Source organism: Monodelphis domestica, chromosome 1 (genome assembly GCF_027887165.1).
Source record: "Monodelphis domestica isolate mMonDom1 chromosome 1, mMonDom1.pri, whole genome shotgun sequence".
NCBI classification, from domain to species: Eukaryota; Metazoa; Chordata; class Mammalia; order Didelphimorphia; family Didelphidae; genus Monodelphis; species Monodelphis domestica.
Window position 1 is genome coordinate 739,584,133 of NC_077227.1, and position 21,496 is coordinate 739,605,628.

Consider the following 21,496-nt stretch of genomic DNA (forward strand, 5'->3'; position numbering starts at 1 on the left):
CATTTTCTTCATTTGGAGCATTGTCATTATTTTCCCAATTCCTATTTCTATAATTTTGGTTTTTAAAGTTCTTATTTCTATATTCATTATAGTTATTTCCATAATTGTTATAATTTCTAAAATTCTGGTTTCTATGACCATTATCATCATTTCTATAGTTATTATTTCTAAAGCTATTATTAAACTGTGTATTCCTTCCAATCATCTTAAGAAAGGTTCTACATTCTGTCATTTTGTGGCCCTTCTTCTCACAGAAGTGGCAAGTTATTGATTTATTTGTGAATTCCCGCAAAGGGGCTATAGTCTCTCCCTTATTTTTCAATTGTCTCTTTAACATTTCAGTTTCTTTCTTTAAATCTTCAGTTGATGTATCGTCTTCCTCAGGTCTTTTTACACGACCTTTATAAACATAGGCTGCTACTCTCCTTAGTTCATCGAGGTCCATAGAGTCCCAATTAGGACAGCTAGTTCTAAAGTAGTCTTTTACCACTGAACAACAATTCCTAACAAATTGTCTACGTATTTGTCTAATGTCTCTTTCTCTGGATAAATCGAGGTCCATATATGTATTCCCCACGTCAATAAGTCTGTCCATAAACTGGGAGGGTGTTTCATCAATATGTTGTCGGGTTTTTTCAAATTTTGACCATTTTTCAGGTCTATCAGAGCAAGCTCTCATGGCTGTCCATAATGCTTCTCTGGCCTGGTTTAGTTTTGTGTGATCTGGTTCAACATTGGGGTTCCAATGTGGATCTTGAGTTGCCATCCTTCCAAATGACTCTGCATGTGCCTGTGGGGCTATCCCTGGAGTCTAGAGCAGAATAGCAGGCTGTGGGATTTCTCCTTGATGATGTGAAGGTGGGATTACGTCTCCCCTGCCCATTTTGAATCACCAGAAGCATATTCACGCCACTTACCCTTAAGCATCTCCCGTCTGTGACCTCGTGTGCTATGGTGAGTGATGAATCAAAAGCCAGTCCTAAGCCAAGCTAGGGCTGCAATTGTCCACATAAAGTGGAAGGAAGGCACAGGAAGTGACAGAAGGGTCTTTAAGAGTGGCAGGCACTTCCTGTGACCAGCTCTTTCAGCTTGGAGAGTTCCAGCTTTGGGACCTTGGACGGCTCTTGTTTCCCCTTAGGGCTACCAAGTGGGTGAGTGAGAAAGGCCGACTCCCTTTCCTGGGGTTTCTGGAGGTCCTGGTCTCCTGAGAGGCTCCTTGTCTTGGAGGAGGCCTCGTGGCTAGAACGCTTGTTAAATTTACCTCTGGGCCCCTTTGCTGGGGCCTCTGAAGCCCTGCCTGGTTTGGACCAGGTCAGAGTAAGTATCTACTCTCTCATTTCCATACCTTCACTCTTTCCCTCTATTTTATAACCGAATTGCCACAAAGTCATTCTGACCGTGGTCATTTCTGGCAACCTCACTCCTATGCTTAGTCCAGCCCTTACAATGAGCCCGCGATCCCCCGGCTGGAGAGGATCTAAGACCCCGCCAGAACTCAATGAGCTTGTAGTGGGTGTGTCCCTTCCCAAGCCAGGTACAGACAGGCATGGAATCGCAGATCTAGCTAACCGGGAAATGTGGGGATCAACTGCCAGGGAAAACGATTCGTTTTGGTGACACTCAAACGACCGAGCAACGTCTCTCCAGACCACACCAAGACTCCAAGCAACGTCATGAATTTCTACTTTATTGATTCTCAGCACCCGTCAGTGTCCGCTAGGTGTGCCAACGGGGGCTGCTGCAGCAGGGACAAGGAAAGGCTCCGGGGCCTGGGCCGAGATCCCACCCCAGAGCTTCCCAAAACAAGAATCAGCGACTCTGAAAGGAAACATCCATTTGATAAAGAACAAGTTTAATTTAAACACATCCCCATCTTTTCTGCAATTCCTAACAGTAAAACTCCATCATTTCAGCAACAGGTGCCCAATTCTCCTGCACTGCTCCCATCGCTTGTAAAGCAGGGTAGGAATGGCGGATTGTCCCGAGCCACGGGCAGAAATGGCCAAACCCAAACGGACCTTCAAGGCCTTAAATATCACGTGAAGCCATAGACGGGGAGGGGGGTTGGGATGCTTTCGAACCCTATTTCGGTGGCTTAACCTTCTAAGAGATACTGCTTGTAAGCTACATTTACTTCATGGGGCTTGATTGTGAAATGTAAATAGACAACAGCCACAGGTCACAGGGAAATGCCATCTCATCACTTTTAAACTGTGGGCACGTTTCCGTGTCCACGCTAAGCCAATTGTACAACGCTTCACAGTTCCTAACCCAGGCCCTGACCGGCCAGGTCACACTGCTAAGAAGGGCGAGGCCACATTCGCACCCAGGACCCCGTCTCCCTTTTTAAGGCATCCGCTTCTCCGGTCACTCTGGCTCTTAACCCGGGTGCACGGACAGATTTCAGAGTATCCGAGAGCTTGCATGGGGAGAAAAAGCTGCCTTCCCCGAGGCGTCTCCACAACGGCCTAGTTCTTTGAGGCGTTGCAGGCCCGCCAACCACCCACCTACGCAGCTTGATCTGCCTTTTAGGGTCTAAAACAGGGCCTCAAGGCTCGGCCTCTCTCTGCCCAGTACTGTGGCCTGAAGGTTTCTGGGAGTAAATGTTGGTGCAAATTTCCGCCAGAAAACGACTCCCCAAGTGACAGCGTATCTGAGCTCTGCGGAGCAGGGACTCGAGGCGGTCCGCAGCCAATGACCCCACACAGCGGCACGCCGATCAGCACTGGCCGGCTCGCCCCGTGGGGAAGACGGCGCTCGGCACAAAGGGGACGTCCTCATGCTTCCTACTTGGCCCGAGAATGGTTGACACGATTGCCAATCACCGACTCGTCCATTTGGCTACTTGCTTTCTGGTGAAGCCCCAGCCTGGCCTCTCGGGCGCTCTGAAGGGGGAGGGCCCGGAGCAGTTCCCACCATGAGACGGATCTGTGGGAAACAGCCTCCCGATAAAAGGCAGGCCCGGCTGAAGCCTACCCAAGCAGGGTTTAGGAACCGACACCGGGAAGACCTAGCTCAGGGCAGGCCCCAGGGGATGGCAGGGAAGCAGGCACTCGGCTACAGCCCGGACCCAGGCTCCTTTAGTGTCTTCGCTGGCGCGAGCGGATGCCTGGCCTCAGCTCCAGTCTGGGGAGCACCTCCTCCGAGCCGGCCCGCTCACCCCATGCCCCCCCCCCACAGAGACTGCTGTCCGGGGCTCCAAGTTCCAAAGCCCCTCGCTAAAGTGCCGCGGCCTAGTCACCGCAGGCTCTCTCCAACCCTCTGACTTGGGGGAGGGGAGAGAACACCCTACCAACTTCTGCATTTGGGGACTTCCGTCTTTAGAGAATTCACAGACTTTGCCCTCTGCACCGCTTCCTCAGACGGTGCATTTATATTATCAGAGTATTTAAGGAAAGCCGACTCACAGCCAAACGGTTCTCAAACGGTTGGGTAACCGGCCCCGCTGGCCAATTCCACCTTGCATCCCCCTTTAAAATCATGGCGGGGAGAAGCGAGGGCCAGCCGAGCGAAGAGCCCCAAAAGGAGGCAGCAACGAGTCTCAAACACCCCAAGCCTGTCCAACCAGGACTTTGGAGGGCGGGGGCCGCCCCCCACCTGGGTTCTGACTAGGTTTTCCTGAATAGACACTGTTTTTTTCGGATATTCAAGCGTCTGAACGTGGCCCAAAGCCTGCACTCTCCTCCGCCTGCATCCACGAGAGCCCTGCTGTGGCAGCCTCTTCATCACCGAGAGGCGAGTCCCCACCCGCTGATGTTTCCCACCTACAAAGGAAAGCTCGTGGGCGCCCCTTTCAATCAAGAACCCAGACGAGCAAATGCAGGCGTTCTTAACGCCTCACTCCAGACCGTGCCGGGCCCGGAAAGGCTAGCCAGGAGACAAAAGACGGGATGGGGAGACAAAGGGGAGGCAGGACAAGGACGTCTCACTCAAGGGGGGTTTCTCAAGGCGAATGAAGCGAGCTCATTCTTGAAGTCTGTCTTCGTTTTAAGAAAGAGCCTTCCTCAGCCTCCCTCAAATCCGCCCCCATGTTGTACACACGCACGCGCAGGCCAACCCACACTTCACATGTTACGGGTCTCTTCCTCCCCATTTGGGAAGTGTCAACCCTACCCTGGTCTGGTCTGTTTGGGCGGTTCAGGACTTTAAACTCTCTTCCATGAGACCTTAGAGCAGCAGGCCTGAAAAATAAAAATAAATACAAATCCAACAGCCACTTCCCTAATCTAGGCTAAGAAGGAAGCAGAACCGAACCTTGGCCGATAGGCTTTTTGTCTCAGCACAGAGCCTCCCCTTGGGGGCAGCAGACAGAATCCTCTGCGTCCCTGGGTGCTCCTCATGGTCCTCCCCTTGCCCCAGATGGGGAAATGTGTTCACTTTAACAACTGTTTAAAAATGAAAACCTCAACAACTGCTGGCCCCAGTGTTCATTCAAACTAAGAGTATTTCCCCTCCCTAAGCAGTTTCCAAAAATAAGTGGCCTCACCGTACTGCTGGGAAAGCAGGCTTTTCAAAAATGGTTTTGTTGTTATTTTAAGGGACCGAATGGGGAGGAAAATAAGGGGGAGAAATGAGAAGAACCCCTGAGGCAAAAATGGCTTTTTCTTTCCTAGTGTCCTGGGGCGCCGCGGCCCCGGCTCACAAGGCTCCGGCCATCTTCTGGGGTGGAAGGCCTTCCTCCATCCAGAGGGAGGCCGCAGAGCTGCCCCACAGCACCCGCCGGTGAATTCGCCGCAGGCGCAGCAAATACAGCAGGATGGATAAGAGCACGACCAGGAAGCAGGCAGAGAACAGGTAGTGGTTGTAGACGAAGGAGACGCCTCGCCAGTGAGCGTGGCTGGCCCGGAAGTTCTCCTGCTGAATGTCTCTGCCCAAGTGGAGAGAAAACAGGAATAATCATCAATGTCAGGAGGCCAAATTGGGGCTCGTGCACTTGACTAACTCATTCTGTGGAAATCTTAAAGCTCAGTGACCATCACTGGAGCCGCAGTGAAGTAGTAGATGAAGAAACACTCTCTGAAGGGAGGAGGAGAGCAGAAAGATTTAATTCATCCTCAGAAGCCGGCAATGTCCGGGGTCAGCAGGAACGGCATCTACCACTTAGCTGGGATCAAAAGCAGCCTTAAGGAAGAGCAGGCTTCCTCCCCTGGGATGTGGGAGCCAGGAGGGCCTAGCACCCAGAACAGTACTTGACTCAGAGCAGACGCCTCCCCCGTCTTTGCAGGCCGTGTCAGAGGCAGCAGCTGGGCCCGTTTCCCCGTCATCAGCTCTCAGCTGTGAGGAGTGAAGGCCACGACCACAGGAGTCCCAGCGCTCCCTCGGGCCACCCTGAGGGACAACGGCAGCCCGGCTTCCTCAAGCCCTGCGGCCCATCTGACACTGAGGGGGTCAGGCAGAAGGAGTGAAGGTGAGCAGGCCCAGAGCCCAGGGAAGGCAGGGGAGGAAGGGAGCCGGGGGAGAGATCCTGCGTCCCCCAAAGGATGGTGATCTTGGAGGTCTGAGCCAACCAAAACAAGGAAACCTGGCGTTGCCCATCCAACTGGTCTGCCTGAATTCACTCCATGGGGCCTGGAGGCAGGCACTGCAATAGCCTACTGACCCCACGCCAGAGACTGTGGCTCATCAGCCAACCCCAGCCAGCAGGTGAGGCCTCGAGGACAAAAGGGGAACAAAGCAGGGGTCCGAAGTGCCCAGACAGGAGAGCAGGAGGCCCCTATCAAAGGCCCATCATTGCTGAACCCTGCCCAGAGCCAGCCACAGGCCAGCATGGGCTCTCATGCGCCCCACCGTCAAGCCCAGCCCTCCCGTGTTCCAAGGAGCCTCCATACCTCAAAGGTAGGAACCGGGTTCTGTACAGGATGGCTCCCAGAGTCCACTGCACTTCCTTGTCATAGACCTGCAGGGCCGTCTTTAAATTGCTATAATTCACTGGAAATGAGAAGCCCCTGTGAAACACCTCATACATCCAGGCAGATTTAAAGCACTGATATCTACAAGTCAGAGGAGGAAACAAAAATTAAGTTGGGTTTCTCAGCAACAAGAAACAACTATCAAGGAAAAAAAAGAAACAACTAGGGAGAAGCCTGGGGGCCTGCTCTACGGGGCCTGCCCTCTGGCCGGGCCTCAAGGGGCTGCTTCTAAACCATGAAACCCAAAACTATCCTAAGGGATGGTTGTAATCTGGAGAGTCCACAGGTTATATCTGCCCAGAAGGTGTAGATACTCCCCAGGTTAGTGCACAACTCGTCACAGACTTTGCGCCTGGACCGTGTCGGTGGAGGCCGGCTATGGAAGCAGCCCCGCTGAGGGGCATCCAGCCGCCTGGAGAATGCCCCTAGAAGCAGGGCCTTGCTCATGGCCCTGCCAGGCCCTGCCGGGATGGGCAGCCCTCATTCCAAGCAGGTCCCCCGAAGGGAAGCTCCACCAAAAAGCCTTCCCATGTCTATGCTTGGGCTTTTCTCCACCCCATCCCACCTTTTCTTCCTCTTTCCTCGACTCACTTCAGCCTGTGCAGGTCGGCATGAGAGGCATAGAGTCCTTGGTCAAAGCGTTCCCGCAAGATGGACCACCTGGTTGCACAATAATCCTAAAGGAAAGCCATAAGAAAGACTCCATTACTGACACCTGGCTGCCAAAGCTAGACCAGGCCTCCGCTCTGGGCCCTGCAGCCGAGGCCTCGCTGTGCACGCAGGGCAGGCACTTAAATCAGCAGACCCAGTCCACGTTCTCTTGACTGCTCCGCATGTTCAAGAGCCATCTCTTCCAGCTGGTTTCTGACTCTCTCAGGTCACCCCAGGAGCACACCCTCCCCCGTCCTCTGCCAGGTCTCCCCCCAGGCTTCCTGGGCACCGCAGGTGGCGTTTTCAATGGCAGGAATGCCCACTGAGCTGCTGTTCTGCCCCTGCTCTCCTGGCTGACCTCCACAGACCTAGGCGGCAGCAGCAGGAGCCCAGTGCCAGCTGGCTGCCATCCCCCCAATCCAGACAACATGCCCCTTCTGAAATCCATTACCTTGGCAGCTTTAATAAACTTAGCAGCATTGTAATCTCCCCCCATTCTTAACACGTCCTCAGTGCAATAGTAGAATTCCGAAAAGCCATAGAATTCGCTGTTCTGGAAATGAACCGGAGGCTGATAGACCCCATTGAGGGAAGTCTGAGTCTCGTTTGTCTTGTTCATGAAAGGCTGGAGAGTCTTCCGGCACAGCGTGAAGTCTCCAGTTCCGCGCAGGTACATGGTTTGCCCATTCTGCTGAATTTCGTCCTGAATGTCTAAGGGTAGGCAAGGGTCCAGATATGGAGTGTCAGAAGTGAGACCCGTCTGCTTACTCAGGAGCCTGTAACAGGGAACACGGCACGATGAAATCTGCACAATTGTGACCAAGAACGAAAACTCACATGGACGCAGCGCTGCTTTTACAAGCTGTCCCAGAAATGATTCTGGAATAGATGAATAAAAAAGCATGTCTTCATAGTGGCTACGGGCCAGGCACTCCCCAGCGAGTAAAGAGGGGTGCTCGCTTCCCATCCAAGAGCCCAGCGCTTCCCTCCCCCCAGCTGATGCGAAAACCGCCTTCTGGAGCAGCAGCATCTGGTCTATAGCCAAGCAATCAAATCTCTGCGAGACTTCAAGCTCTGTCCAACTAACACGGTTCGGACACCTGTGTCGTCAAGGACAAACTGGAGATCCAGAAAAGATCCCACTTAAGGGGAAAAGAAAAGGCATCTTCTCCTCCTTCCCCCTTCAGGCTCCGAGGAAGAGGGGGCTCCACTTCTTGGCCTGCTCAGCCCGGCCCCTGGGGCCACGGACCCCAGCCGTCTCCCTCCCAAATCTCCTAGAACCTCGCTCTGCCACCATTCCCGCCCTCTCCTGCATCTCCCTCTGGCCTGCCACGGGCCTCAGCCAGAAGATACTGGATCTCTTCGCCCAAGAGACAGATAAGGCAGCTGCTGGCAACCCCGGTTATGAGTATAAACTCATTTGTGAAATCTTACGGAGGACGGTGGGAGATTCTGAGCGTCACCACCTCATAACAGTGAGGGAGGGGAAGCACATCAAGTTTACAAAAATCTTACTGAGTGACCCTCTTAGAGCCGGACAGCTGGCATGTAAACAGGTCAGAAAGCGCTTTACGTGTCGGCTCTCTCACTTGATGCTCCATTTACAGATGAGGAAACTCAGAGGTAAAGTAACTTTCCCAGGATCACAAAGCTAGACGGCAGAAACTGTCTTTTGCCTCTTCTCAGTGCTTGGCATGTCGTAGGTGCTTCATACATGTTTACTGTCAAAAGTGTTTGAGTGGGATTTGAACTCGGGTTTTCCTGACTCCAAGTCTAACACTGATTCTATCATACCGCCTGGAGCATTTAAGAATGATGCTGGAAGAAGGGGTGATAAGAAAAAGGGAAGGACCCCTCTATCACGAATGGCACCCTGGGGCCACCTCCCATCACTTGGGGGCACGGAGGACCTCAGCTGGAGCGTCTACACTGGGTCACATCTACAAAAAGGAGGCCAGGGGGCACCGAGGGGCTCAGCTCTCACCAAACACTCGGAAAAAGTCCCTGTCGCTGAGGGGCTTCCAGAAGCCCCTCGTTACAACTTCCCCAGCCAACTTGCCTGCTGGTCAATAATGAGGAAACCAAACCCGGCTGCCACACGCCTGGGAGGGCTCACGTTCACCTCAGGCACACACGGGAGAAACCGAGGACGCTAAAGAGGCCTCCTGGATCCCCCAGTTTGCTTCAGAAGACACAGAACAGAGACCAAGCACACTTCAAAGGCAAAAGAGGCGTCTTTAAAGGGCTCGTGTTCAAGTCTAGCAGATGAGGGCTCTGATCGCCAAACTGGACTGATCTTACCAAGATAATAGAGTCAGAACCGGGTCAAGCTCCCTCCCCTCTTGGCCTCTAGTCAGTGGTAAGGGCAGGGCGGACAGCTCTTTGGCCAGGATTCCACCTGGTTTAGAATGCCAAAGTTGGGGCAGATGCTATAGCGTTTATAGAAATTGTCCTTTTTACCATCCCGGCGCAGAACCAGCACGGGCTCAGAAGGGGGCGGCCCACGACGTGGCTGAGGGTGGCGAAGAGCTCGCTGCCTCACGGCCAGGCCCCCAACAGCCTTAGCTGGGCTGGCCCTGAGAAAGCAGAGGGAAGACCTCAGACCCTTCCTTGAAGCTCCTTCAGCCCAGCTGGCACCGCCTCGGAACCAAATGCCGCCTCCGTGCTCCGATGGAGCTTTCCCAGAGAATGAGGCTAAAGCGTGTTCGTGGCAGAGAACAGCTGGGGATCCATGAGGGTGCTACTCTGGGGTGCCCGAGGGACCAGTGCCTACAGGGCGGGCGCAGTCACCCATCTGCTCTGGGCTTACAGATCCATACGGGGGGGGGGAGGGGCCGGGGGGGGGGAGGCAGACCGAGCCTGGAGCACACGGACAACCAGGAGACAAACAGTTCAGTAGAACCTCATCCTGGGGACTACTTCAGGCTCTCAGCGTGCCCACAAGAAAGGATGCAGGTGGATGGCGCGTCCCTAGAAATGAGATCACAGTGCTCCATTCTGTTCAGTGAGGCTTCCTCTTTGGCCGGGTATTTTATTTTTTAAATCCTTAAACTTCCCTCTTAGAATCAACACTCTGTGCTAGTTCCAAGGCAAAAGAGCAGTAAGGGCCAGGCAATGGGGGTTAAGTGACTTGCCCAGGGCCACACAGGTAGGAAGTGTCTGAGGCCGGATTTGAATCCAGGACCTCCCGTTTCTAGGTCTGGCTCCTAATTCCCTGAGCAGCCCTGCTGCTATTTCTTAATGACCAAAGGGCCGGGTTCGTGGGTCTGACGTGACTGCTGAGCCCGGGGTCTCATACCTGTTCTTCTGCATGGTGTGGGTAAATAGACTGTCTTCATATCTCTGCCGAGCTGCATTGCCACCAAAGCCAAGGAACGTGGCCACATACACTCTGTACACGTGCTCAGTCCGATGGACGTCACAGCCCAGGTTGAATTCAGCAAGTAAATTTTTGGCCACTTCTTCCTGGAAGCACAAGGATTAGAGAAAGTCTTACCCCCACGGCACCGCCGAAGCCAAGCGAACAGCCCAGAGCGCTTTGTCTTGTTGTTGGCTGGCTCTAGAGGCCTCTCCGTCAGAACAAATGGCTCCTGGGCTTTCTGCCTTCCCGGGGCGACATTGCAGCCCCCCGCATCCAACGGACGAAGCAGGATCTGGGGAACCGCAGCCCAACGCTGCTGGGACAGTCGGTGGCCTGGTCCGTGGGCACACGCGTGTACACACGCACATTCAGAAATCTGCAGTCTCAAAACAAGGAAGGCTCGGCTAGGGACGGAGGGAAGGGCCGCCCGATGCCACCTGGATTTCTCTGGCATTTTTCACTCAGAAGCTCAAACGTATGACGGGTTAAACACTAAGAAAAGACCGTCTATGTTATCCTCCTCATTTATAGTCAGACACGTTCAGCTGCCACACTGGGCAGCTCTTCAGTCCCCATCTGAAAACAGAAGCAGGTTTCCTCCTGCCTGGCCAGGGCTCAGCCCCCTGCTATTTTGCTGCTCGATGGGAAAGCAGCCAGCAGCGACCCAGAGAGCCACAAGAGATGGGAACAGAGTGGAAAGCGGCTGCAAACCAAACATTAAGACCTTCTCGAGCCCTGACGGACACCCTAAGCCTCTTCTGAGAAGCAAGAAGTTGTCTACGGCACAACGAATACAAATCTTTTCCTATTCCTGTTATTGGATTAAATTCGTCATGACTTGTTTTATTGTGGCGTTTAAGAAAAAAGCTTTAAGTACCCGTTGAATAAAATTATTCGAAGGCTACGACAACAAAATATCCAAACCAAGTACTTTTTGACAAACAAAGACTTTAACAAATGTTAACAAAACAGCACTTCCCTCACTGACCCAAAGCCCCCAACTTAGCCGAGCTGTGCCACGCGCTCCCAATCATGCCAGGAACGATGCTTTAAGACTCAGAAAACAAAAGTGGACGGAGACACATGAAATGAAAAAGCAAACCAAAAAGAAGGAAATGTGTACAGATAATAACCTGCTGTGAGGAGGCAAAGCTTACACTTTGGGGGACTTCATACGCTATCTGGGTAGACACTCCGCCCATGTCCAGAATGCCTGCTGTCCTTTTGCGGACAATGGCTGCTTGGCTTTCAGCACCAGGAATGTTCACCTCCACCACTGCCTCGTCATCTGGAAAACATGCAGGAGACCTTCCTGGGGACACACTATCCCCTGGAGGTGGGATCTTCTCAAGAGACCCATTTTGTAGTCATGATTAATTCAGAGTGGATTTGGACCAACTCCCAATTTTTAAAAAGCTTTTTACTCAATAGAAACCATTCTCATTTCCACCCAAGCAGCCCTATGATTTGGGTTTTCGCGACCACACTTACCATCTTCGATATGCTCAAACCGCCCAAGCACAAAGTTGATGCCAATCCAAGCGTAGACGCCTAGGGACATTTCAAAGAGCAAGAAAAAGACAATGACCAAATTTTAAATCTGATGTCCAAATGTAAATCAAGGTCAGGTTCTATTTGCAGTGCTGATGTTTTATCCTGTCTTAATGTGAACGAATAATCATCTTAGAAGCACTTCAGGATGAAAACTCGATTTTGTTAATGGATCAAATAGTTACTGATGTATGTTATCTATGAGTTATCTGGGTGGCCCCCAGGAAGAGGCCAAAAAAGCTAGAGCAGTTCCACAGCACAAGGGATACTGCTGGCCTCGGGACCAAGGACACCTGCCTCCAACACTTACTAGAGTATGACCATGGGCAAATTTCTTAAGTTCTTCAAGCCTCAGTTTCCTCATCCATAAAATGGGGACAATGATACTGGTAGCCTCTCCAGCAGTAGTGCTCAAACAAGGTAATGTAAGTAAGAATATTTTGCAAGTTTTAAAGCCTCATGCAAATTCCAGTGTGAAGATTGGATTTAGCTATCTCCTGATTATAACAATGAAGATACTTAGCTCTTCCTTTATTGTGAAGATAAAATTGTAATCCACAATCTATTTTTAGATTTTAATCTCCAAAAGGTGATAACTCAATATTTTATGTAGATCTGCCCATTTTAACTACAAAAAGGTATTAAGTAACCCAAAAAGGTATAATCTAACCAAAGAAGGTGTGAACTAAAGAGTGGGCAGTCCTGGAGAGGGGTGTCTGCTGTGATTGGTAGATGTGAAATGTAGGGGAGGTGACACAAGAGAAAAAGGTCTTTAAAAAGAGGATCAGAGGCCAGAAGAAGATATTCGAATCAAGATTCAAGTTAGAAGGAAGAACTCTGACTCGGAGTTGGACTGGAGGACAGACACTTGAGGAGAGACTGGAAGAGAACTCGACCCTGGAGGAGCTCATGCAGGAGACCTCGGACTGCTTTAGTGAGTGAAAAGCTGACATAGTAATAATCATCTTGAGACTTTTTTCCCTGATTAGGGCCTTAGAATTTCTACTTGGCTTAGAGGAAGCCAGAGTTGTGTCTCTCTCTCTCTCTCATTCCTTAATATCTTCCCTCTATTGTAAATAAACTACCATAAATTCCATTTTCTTTAGTAATTCATTTTGGGATTTAGAAGTTAAATCCCTGGCGACCACCTATATAAATATTCAGAGTCCAACCACAATTAAAATTTAACACCAGTCATCTATTATTGGTCAGGAGTTAGGACCTAAACAAATGAAGAGTAAAGCAAAATGTGCAAATAGCACCGAACACTCCCTGTGGTAGTTTGTGATTAATCGACAGATGAGTGGCAATGACCTGGAAGTCTGTAATCAAATACCTGAGAACCCCCTTATCCCACAAGTCTTCAAGAGAGGATTTCAGCTATTTCAGGCAAGCCTGCTTAGTCCTGATGGGGTGCCATGACCTCAGGACTCGAAGGACAGGGGCTTTGGGGAGTGTGTGCTTCCCCCTTCCTCCTCAGATGCAGGCTGGCTCATGCCGGGGGCCAACAGCTCCTGCTGTCATCTGTCCCTGGGCCTGACCCCAACCTCTCAGGACCTTGTCCAGCCTTGTGAATGCAGGGTTCCCTCCACACCACCATGAAGTATTGGTGTAGCATGACATTAAGAGAACTAAGAATAACCAAAATTAAGTTGTGTGTTTTTTTAATATTAAGAGGCTCCTGTTTTTAATCACATTCTTTCCTTCACATATGAATTTGGAAAAAGAAGTTCTTTATGATAAAAATTATATTTCCCTTCAAAAGTAACATGAGTGGGGAAAGGAGGGAAGGCACTAGCCACAGTGTTGTTAAAAGAAGAAAAAAAAGGGTCACTGAAGCTTTAAAAAAAAATGCATAGAAGGCCCAGGCAAGGTGGCACAGTGGATAGTGAGTCCTGGAGTTAGGAGGACCTGAGTTCAAATCCTGATTCAGACATTTACTAGCTAAGTGGACCTAGAGAGGTAATTTAACCTTGTATGCCTCAGTTTCCTCATCTATAAAATGAGCTGGAGAAGGAAATGACAAACCACTCCAAGATCTTTGCCAAGAAAACCCCAAATGGAGTTGCAAAGAGTTGCGCATGACTAATTCACCACCCCCCAAAAATCTTTAAGGGACAACAAGGTCACACAATGGATAGAGGGATAGGCCTGGAGTTGGGATGACCTGGGTTCAAATCTGGCCTCAGATGCTTCCTAGTTGTGTGACCCTAAGCAAGTCACCTAATTGCATTTGCCTAGCCCTTGCCCTTCTGTTTTAGATTTGTTACTAAGAAAGGGCATAGAAGAGAAGAGAAGGAAGATCAAAGGAAATATTGACAAGCAAGACAGCTATAAAAATTAAGGAGTAAAGCTATTAAGTTTTCTTCAAAGCAAAAGGTTCAAAATAGAGATCTGCAGTTTTACCATCATTCTTTTTCTAGTCTAATTTTTTACATGGAAAAGAACATTCTGTTTTTTTAGTGTTTGTTCAATTCAGGAACATGGACTTGGGAACTCTGGTTCTTAAGAGGAAAATATAGTAATGATGGGCCTAAATGTCAATGTGGGACATACTAAGAGGGATTAATAGAACAAATTATAATTGTAGACATAATCTATGACAGCCACAAGCCAACCCTTCAACCTCAGTTTCTAGCAACCCATCTGCTATCCCCTCTGGGTTCAGTCAAGAGGTCTATAAAATATCGTATTCCCACTGTTCACCACTCCATTTCATTCTAAGATAACATTTTTCCTATTTCTCCAAAAAGCTGAGAGTGGTTGTTTCTGTTCCAATGATCCAGCCTCTCCCTCAAAAGCTGCCATTCTGGGAGGCTCCAGAAAACCTGGGATAATTGTCCATCATTAGTCTGGAAAGCTGCAGCTCATACTTTTGTTCAAATCAACTTGAAATCTATTTCTTAAATGATTCCTGTGTGGAAAGAAATGAAACATTTCCCATGACTGAGAGTCACCAAGTAAATCTGGCTCCCAGGCGACATTCAGGGCCTACAATGAAGCAGTAAATGAGCTCAGACAGGAACAAAGAGATCATGAAGCAGTCCAGCACTGACCTTCTTGCTTCCCTGAAATAACCTCAGCGTGAGAGCTGGAGAACAGAAAGTCAAAGTGTAGTGGGACGTCCGTCAGAAGATCTTCCAATATGGCTTTTTGCTGACTGAAAAGAGAACCCAGAAAATGTGGTAAGAGTCAGGCTCAGGGCACAGCCCACACCAGACACCCACAATGTCTCAGGAAGGCCACTGAGGCCAGCCCCTGCCTTCATCCGAGGCCCCAAGGGAAGAGTTCCCTGCCCACCTGATGAAGGGCAGCTCCTGTCGCTACCAACTTTGTCCTTTACTCTGACATTGCTGCTCTGGGACTCCTAGGGCCGGTTCTGAGGCCCAACAAAACCAATCTAAACCCCTTCCAATGCATCCCCCCCTTCAAACACCTGAAGACGGCTAACATTTCCCCTCGAGATGGTTGTCAAGACCACCCTCAAGTCTGCCAACACAAATATATTCAGAACTTTCAACAGTTCTGGTGATTCTCTATTAAATTAAAATTCAGAACAGAACAATCTAGACCAAAGGTTCTAAAAGTAAATACTGATAGATAAAAATAATCCAATTGAATGCTCTTTGAGATTAGAATTTTTAGGTAGACCTTCATGGTACTACAGTGACAGACAGATGTTCAGTATCCAAATTTCCCAGAGCAAAACAGGGTAAGAGGCATATTTTTTTTTTAATTTCATTTTCCATTAACCAAAACAAACTTTCTGCCCCCATCCCTTATTAAACTTCCGTCCCTCTTTTTCTACATGAGAATGCAAGCATTTCCCACGAATGTTTAAAAAATACATTTTTACTGACATAATTAGATCCCCTCCCCTCCCTTCTGCTCCCCCAGCACACACTCTGACACCAAGCGTTACCTTTCTGGCAGGATTCTCATCCCAGCTGTACAGAGGATATAGAGAGGGGTCTCTTTGTGTTTTGCCCGAGGCACGTGTTCTGCAGCAAAACTCAGAAGTGGAGAAATATAATCGCTGACTTTTTCTGGTGAGGTAGCAAACTCTGATATGCCTGGAAAAACAGGAAACAGTGAGCAGCGGAAATCCCAGCTGAGAGGATCTTCTCTTTTGGTATGGCCATTCTGCAAGCTTTCCAGTAGACAGGCTTATCTCCTAACAGTCTGCTTGCAAAAATCCATTTCTTTACAAGAGTCACTTAAAATCACAGTGGGCAGCTCAATGGCACAGTGGATATTATTAGGCCTGGAGTCAGGAAGACTCCTACTCTGGAGTTCAAATTGGGCCTCAGACACCTCCTAGCTACAGGCCCCTGGACAAGTTAGATCACCCTGCTGGTCTCAGTTTCCTCATCTAGAAAATGAGCTGGAGAAGACAATGTTAAGCCACCCCTATATCTCTGCCAAGGAAACTCCAAATGGGATCACTAAGAGGTGGACAACCACAATCGAATCACAGTGTCCAAACCAGAAGGGATCTGAGAAATCATTGTTCCCAATGCCCTCATGCACAGACGAGCAAGGAGGGCTTATGTGACTTGCCCGTGGTCACAGCTAGTTATCCAGAACGGGCACTGCAAGCACAGCCTCCACTTGTAGGCTGCTGTCTTATCCAGAAGACCACACTACCTCCACGGGCAGCAGGTGCCATCAGAGCCAAGAACCCCCAAACCGCATCAGGATGCTCTGGGTGGAGGCTCGGGCTCCAGGACACTGCTGAAGGTGAAATGCCTCTAGGAAAAAGTTCCCCAACAACTTAAGCTCTTCCAAAAGGGAACGAGACAAAAGACGTCTTAGGAACACATGGCTTCCCCCATACTTGAAGTCTTTAACCAAAGCTGGAAGGTCCCCTTGAGGGGCATCTTGTAGAATGGATTCTCAGCACAAGTTGGATGAAGGGCATTTGAGATCTTGTTTTGGATTCACCATTCATTTCTGTCATACCCTGACTATGGAAGGAACCCAAAGCTCTTTCTGCACTCTTAACGGAGTGATCACACCAGCTCCCACGGGCTCACTTATAATCTCTATGTGTAGGATTCCGAGATCCATACACCAACTTGAGTGCCTTTGTGTGTGCATGTGTCTCCCTGAGTCTCATATAACACATCAGGTGCCAAACTTTGTTATTTCTCACTCAACAACATCTCTTCCATCCATCCCTTTCTCCCCACTAACATAAGTTATCATTGCTTTTAGCCTGGATTATTGCAATAGTCTTCTAATCAATCTACCAATTTCCACTCACCCTCCCTTTCCAATCTATTTTCCACAGCTGCCAAGGGGAGGGAGGAAAAGAAAAGGATTTTTGTAACCAAGGAACAATGTTTGAAATAAAAAATTAAAATAAAAAAAAACCCTGACAATGATGCCTATCTAAAGGCACAGCCATTTTACCAATGTTTTTACTGCTTTAACATTTCCTCCTCCTCTATTCTTTGTGAAGACAATTCGATTAAATTCTACTTGGTTCTCAAAACATTTGAATCCTGATATGAAAGATCTGAAGATTAATTCAAGCCAGGATGCAAAATTAAGGCAGATCTGGATCTCTGGACCAAAGAGCAATAAAAGAGAAGAAAGAGGAGGAGAAGGGATGAAAACTCAGACATGTTTAGAAGCCAGGGGAACCTTTTCTTTTCTTTCTTTTTTTCCCCCCAATTAGAATATTTTCCATGGTTACATGATTCATGATTTTTCCCACTCTTCTTCCCTTCTGCCTCCTGGGGCTGATAAGCAATTCCATTATGTTACACATGTTTCATTGTTCAAAACCCATTTCCAGATTATTCATATTTGCAATAGTGATCTTTTAATGCCCAAACCCCAATCATATCCCCATCCAACCATGAGATCGATCTTATGTTTTTCTTCTGTGTTTCTGCTCTCATAGTTCTTTCTCTGGATGTGGATAATGTTCTTTCTCATAAGTTCCCCAGTATTGTCCTAGATCACTGCATTGTTGCTAGTAGAAAAGTCTATTGCATTCAATTGTACCACAGTGTATCCGTCTCTGTGTACAATGTTCTCCTGGTTCTGCTCCTTTCACTCTGCATCAGTTCCTGGAGGTCGTTTCAGTTCACATGGAATCCCTCCAGTTCATTATTCCTTTGGATGCAATAGTATTCCATCACCAACAGATTCCACAACGTGTTCAGCCATTCCCCAATCGAAAGGCACCTCTTTATTTTCCATTTTTTTGCCACCACAAAGAATGAATATTTTTGTACAAGTATTTTAGGTATTTTGTACAAGTATTTAAGTATTTTAGGTATTAAGTATTTCTTCTGTTTTTTTCTTAAAGTCAAGATAAGGGAAAGGCCTTGTTCTCTTTAATACACAGACTGTTACTGTGATTTTCACACACACACACACAATAACTTTGAAATCCATGTTCCATCAGGAACAGGAGGCAATGGGGAGGTCTGTTACCACCTTGGACTCATTGGACAGGCCTTCTCCAGAAGCACTGAGCATCACAGGTCACATCTGTTACATGGGGTAAAGAATATTTGTCACATACAGCCAAGTGGAATTGCTTGTCAGCTCCAGGAGGGAAGAGGGGTGGGTAAAATCATGTAACCATGGATAAATATTCTAAATAAATAAATACAATTTTAAAGAAAAGAATATTTGTTGCCTCAACTGAAGTCCTTGAACACTGTAACACAATACCAGGAAATTAAAAGTAGGGGGGAGGAATGGGGAGAAATTCTGGTTTTTAACATACCTTTTCAACCTTATCATACATTCTTCGCATTCCCACACAACATTCCTTCTCCGCTGAAGGGTCCCTGGCTTCCTTCAGTTTTGTGTCACCTTTCTTGAGACAAGCCCTGCTGCTGGGGCCTCAGCACAAAACGATCTGTTATTGCTTTTGTGTCTACTCCACATAGGGACATTTTGTCTACCGGATAGACTATAAACACTGAGGGCAGGCTTTGGTTGTGTCTGTACCCTTGGGCCCTGGCACACAGTGGTTGCTGGAGGGAGTTTTCTCCAATGGAAGTTCCCTAGGGTAATGAAATCACAGGTCCAGGGCCCAGCTTATTATGCAATCAATAGCAGATAGCAAATTGGGGGTGGGGGAGGGAGTATGCTGGCTGCTAAACTTGCTTGGACAGTTTTAAGTTTGTGACGCAGAAGGATAATATCAAATTGCTTTCCCCTTTCAAGAACCAGCCTATAGTCAAAACAAAATAAATGATGACTTTACGCCATCCAGTAGATGAAGCCCATTTTAACTCTCATGGACCATCCGGCTTGGAGAGGATCAACTTTTTCGCAAAACAGAAATATGCAGGTCCCTCTCCTAGGCTCGACGGCCGACCCTATCATATCATTAACCATCTAACTGAACACGAAGACACCTCTTGAAGTACTGAAAACAGAAGCAACCTGGGAAATGACCAATGCTTCTGTATAATTCCAGTTTTGCTTCCCAGGACTTTTTATGTGTTTACCTACGTGCTAACACAGGAAGGATATATTGTGATGTAGCCCCGCCTCTCGTTCTCTTTCCCCTGATCACGACTGGGAAAGCTGGCTTTATGCCAGGCAAGAGAACCACACACATTTTTTGAACTTCTATTTTTTTTAGTTTATTTTCTTTCTACTTCAAGTGACTGATTATTAATAAATCTTACAAAATATAATACTTGGGAGTTACTGGACATTCATCTTAATCTTACATTTCCTAGGATCAGACCAGATTTTTTCAAGTGTTTGAAATTTCCGTTTGTCCTTAACAATAGAGGGATGGATAACAAACAGCCAAATCCTCTGTGACTGGATAGCTCCTGTGTGCCAGGTTCTGAGGCAGTGTGAAAACAAGCCGGCACAAGCCAGAGCCCTTGTTCTCTGTGACCTTCTAATTCAGCTGGGAATGAGGTAGACATGAGAGGAAGGCTGAGAACCTGAGCTAAGGTGGGACGAGCAGACCCTCGATGAGAGCTGCGAGAGGCCCAAGAGGTTGTCCTTGTGGCTGTTACTGCTTAGGAATGTCCAGGCATTGCAAAGCTGGGAGGTCAGAAGGGCCCCTTGGCAAAGAGGGAAGCTGGAGACGGGTCTGGCAAGATGGCCTTGTCCGCCCCCAGAGAGAAGCAGCAGCAGGACCCCCAAATCCAAGGGAAATGCAGGCATGAAGAGCAGGTTTAAAAGACAGGCTAGCCTTTCGGAAGGCCGGGGTTACGCAGAGGAGAAGCAGGGGCTAAGTCTGGAAAGTTACAGTGGGAAGAAGTGTCTGGTACCTCACATAAAGTAATTTAAAAACGTCTCATGAAAAAAGGGCTTGAGGAAGACGAGGCTCACACCAGTGAGCAAGAACCCTCGGCTGGGATGAGATTACAGAAGCCCGGACCAGAGGCACTGAGAGGTATTAGTGGAGATGAAGAAAGACCAAGACCTTCCAAAAGACGAGAGGAGACGGTTTACCACCCACATACCTGGTTTTATTTTCATGACGACTGGCTTTCGGTTTTTGTCCCTCATTTGTCTGATATCTAACAGATCGTGTGGATTGCCATTGTGCCGAGGCCAGCAATAGACAAAAATCCGGGATCCGCTGCTCCCACAGTCCACGACGACGCCATAATTGATGTGGGGGTTGTTGGTGTCAGTAGCTTCAATGTCAGTCACTCGGGCCAGATACCTAGCAGGAGAAAAATCACCCGATACTTTGGATCTCAAACGGTGTATCTTAAATCTCGTAAAGAATGTTCTAGAAATAGCAAAGTCCCAACGAACTTCTAAGCTGTGCAGTAATATCACTACAAAATTCTTACATAGTCAAATAATTCAAGAGTCAACAGAAAACCAGACATGTCACTACTAAAAAAAAAAAAATTGGTCTTGACCACTTGAAGTTCCACAGGATGAAACCTGCTTTCAAATTCAGTAAAATGTCAACTTCAATAAAAAACACAGCTGTGGGCCACAACTGAAGTCTGGTTTAAATGATCTCTTGGGCATAACTAGGGGATGCAGATAGCATAATAAGCTGCTTGGGGTCATCCTACTTTCCTGGGCCAAGCTGTCTTAGTAAGGAATCCAAGTCATGTCGTATCCTGAACCCAAAGCCCTTTTCGGCCATGAAGTGAGATCTTTATATCCCACCATAAAGGCTCTTACCTGTGAAACTTCTTATCCCGGGACAAACGCCCATACTTATGTCGTATTATGATGACAGAGAAATACAGCAAAGAAACAGTGGCAGCCAGGATGCCAACAACAACAATTTGGCGCAGATTGGTGTTCAGAATTCGAGGGCATCCCACTGGAGAGATGCTAAAATGCCAGGAAGCAGGAAACAGGCAGGAGACGCTGATCCTGAAATTCAGAGAGTGCACAATTCAAAGCAGTCTCTCCTAGTACCCAGAGGGACCCAGTGAGGTTTCTTTCTAAGCTGCTTCTATTTCCCCACCCATGTGTCTGTGCAAAAGCATTTTCTGGAGTATTCGTTTTGTTCAATGTAATACCCTTGGTATTAAAAGCTACTTCACTAGGACAACATCATGTTTACCAGATGTTTTAGGATATTCTAAATTTAACAAATGCCAGCCAACAAGAATATTCCCATAAAAGAAACAAAAAGACTGTCTCTGAAAATGCTCATTTCTGTCACACATAGTTTTAATTTTTTTTTTAAACCCTTACCTTCCATCTTGGAGTCAATACTGTGTATTGGCTCCAAGGCAGAAGAGTGGTAAGGGCTAGGCAATGGGGGTCAAGTGACTTGCCCAGGGTCACACAACTGCCCAGGGTCTGAGACCAGATTTGAACCTAGGACCTCCTGTCTCTAGGCCTGGCTCTCAATCCACTGAGCTACCCAGCTGCCCCCCATAGTTTTAATTTTTAAAAGAATGTAATAGATTCAACACATTTGTTTCAAAGTTGTCCTGACTGTCTATGCTTCTCTATGAAAATCCTTCTGTTGTCTTTTGTGCATTTAAAAAAATCCACCTGGGACATTCTTATTTCTTGTCTTCTTTTGTTGTCATCATTCTCA

General features: G+C 48.1%; 1 protein-coding gene across 2 annotated transcripts in view; it reads right to left on the reverse strand.

Moving 5' to 3' along the window:
* Positions 1-1,667: 1,667 nt before the first annotated feature.
* The window catches only part of LOC130453532 (ectonucleoside triphosphate diphosphohydrolase 4), a 30,710-nt gene continuing 10,881 nt past the window's right edge, over positions 1,668-21,496 (reverse strand). Inside the window, exons 3-13 of one of the 2 annotated variants that reach the window (XM_056814356.1) lie at positions 20,620-20,817; positions 19,935-20,140; positions 15,395-15,545; positions 14,529-14,632; positions 11,413-11,472; positions 11,079-11,209; positions 9,859-10,025; positions 7,012-7,336; positions 6,501-6,586; positions 5,829-5,990; positions 1,668-4,867 (exon numbers count right to left, since the gene is read on the reverse strand). In XM_056814356.1, the coding sequence (XP_056670334.1) occupies positions 4,639-4,867; positions 5,829-5,990; positions 6,501-6,586; positions 7,012-7,336; positions 9,859-10,025; positions 11,079-11,209; positions 11,413-11,472; positions 14,529-14,632; positions 15,395-15,545; positions 19,935-20,140; positions 20,620-20,817 (1,819 nt within the window). In that variant the 3' untranslated portion in view covers positions 1,668-4,638. Of the gene's footprint in view, positions 4,868-5,828; positions 5,991-6,500; positions 6,587-7,011; positions 7,337-9,858; positions 10,026-11,054; positions 11,210-11,412; positions 11,473-14,528; positions 14,633-15,394; positions 15,546-19,934; positions 20,141-20,619; positions 20,818-21,496 lie in introns of both variants that reach the window. The other variant, XM_056814353.1, reaches the window with a different exon arrangement.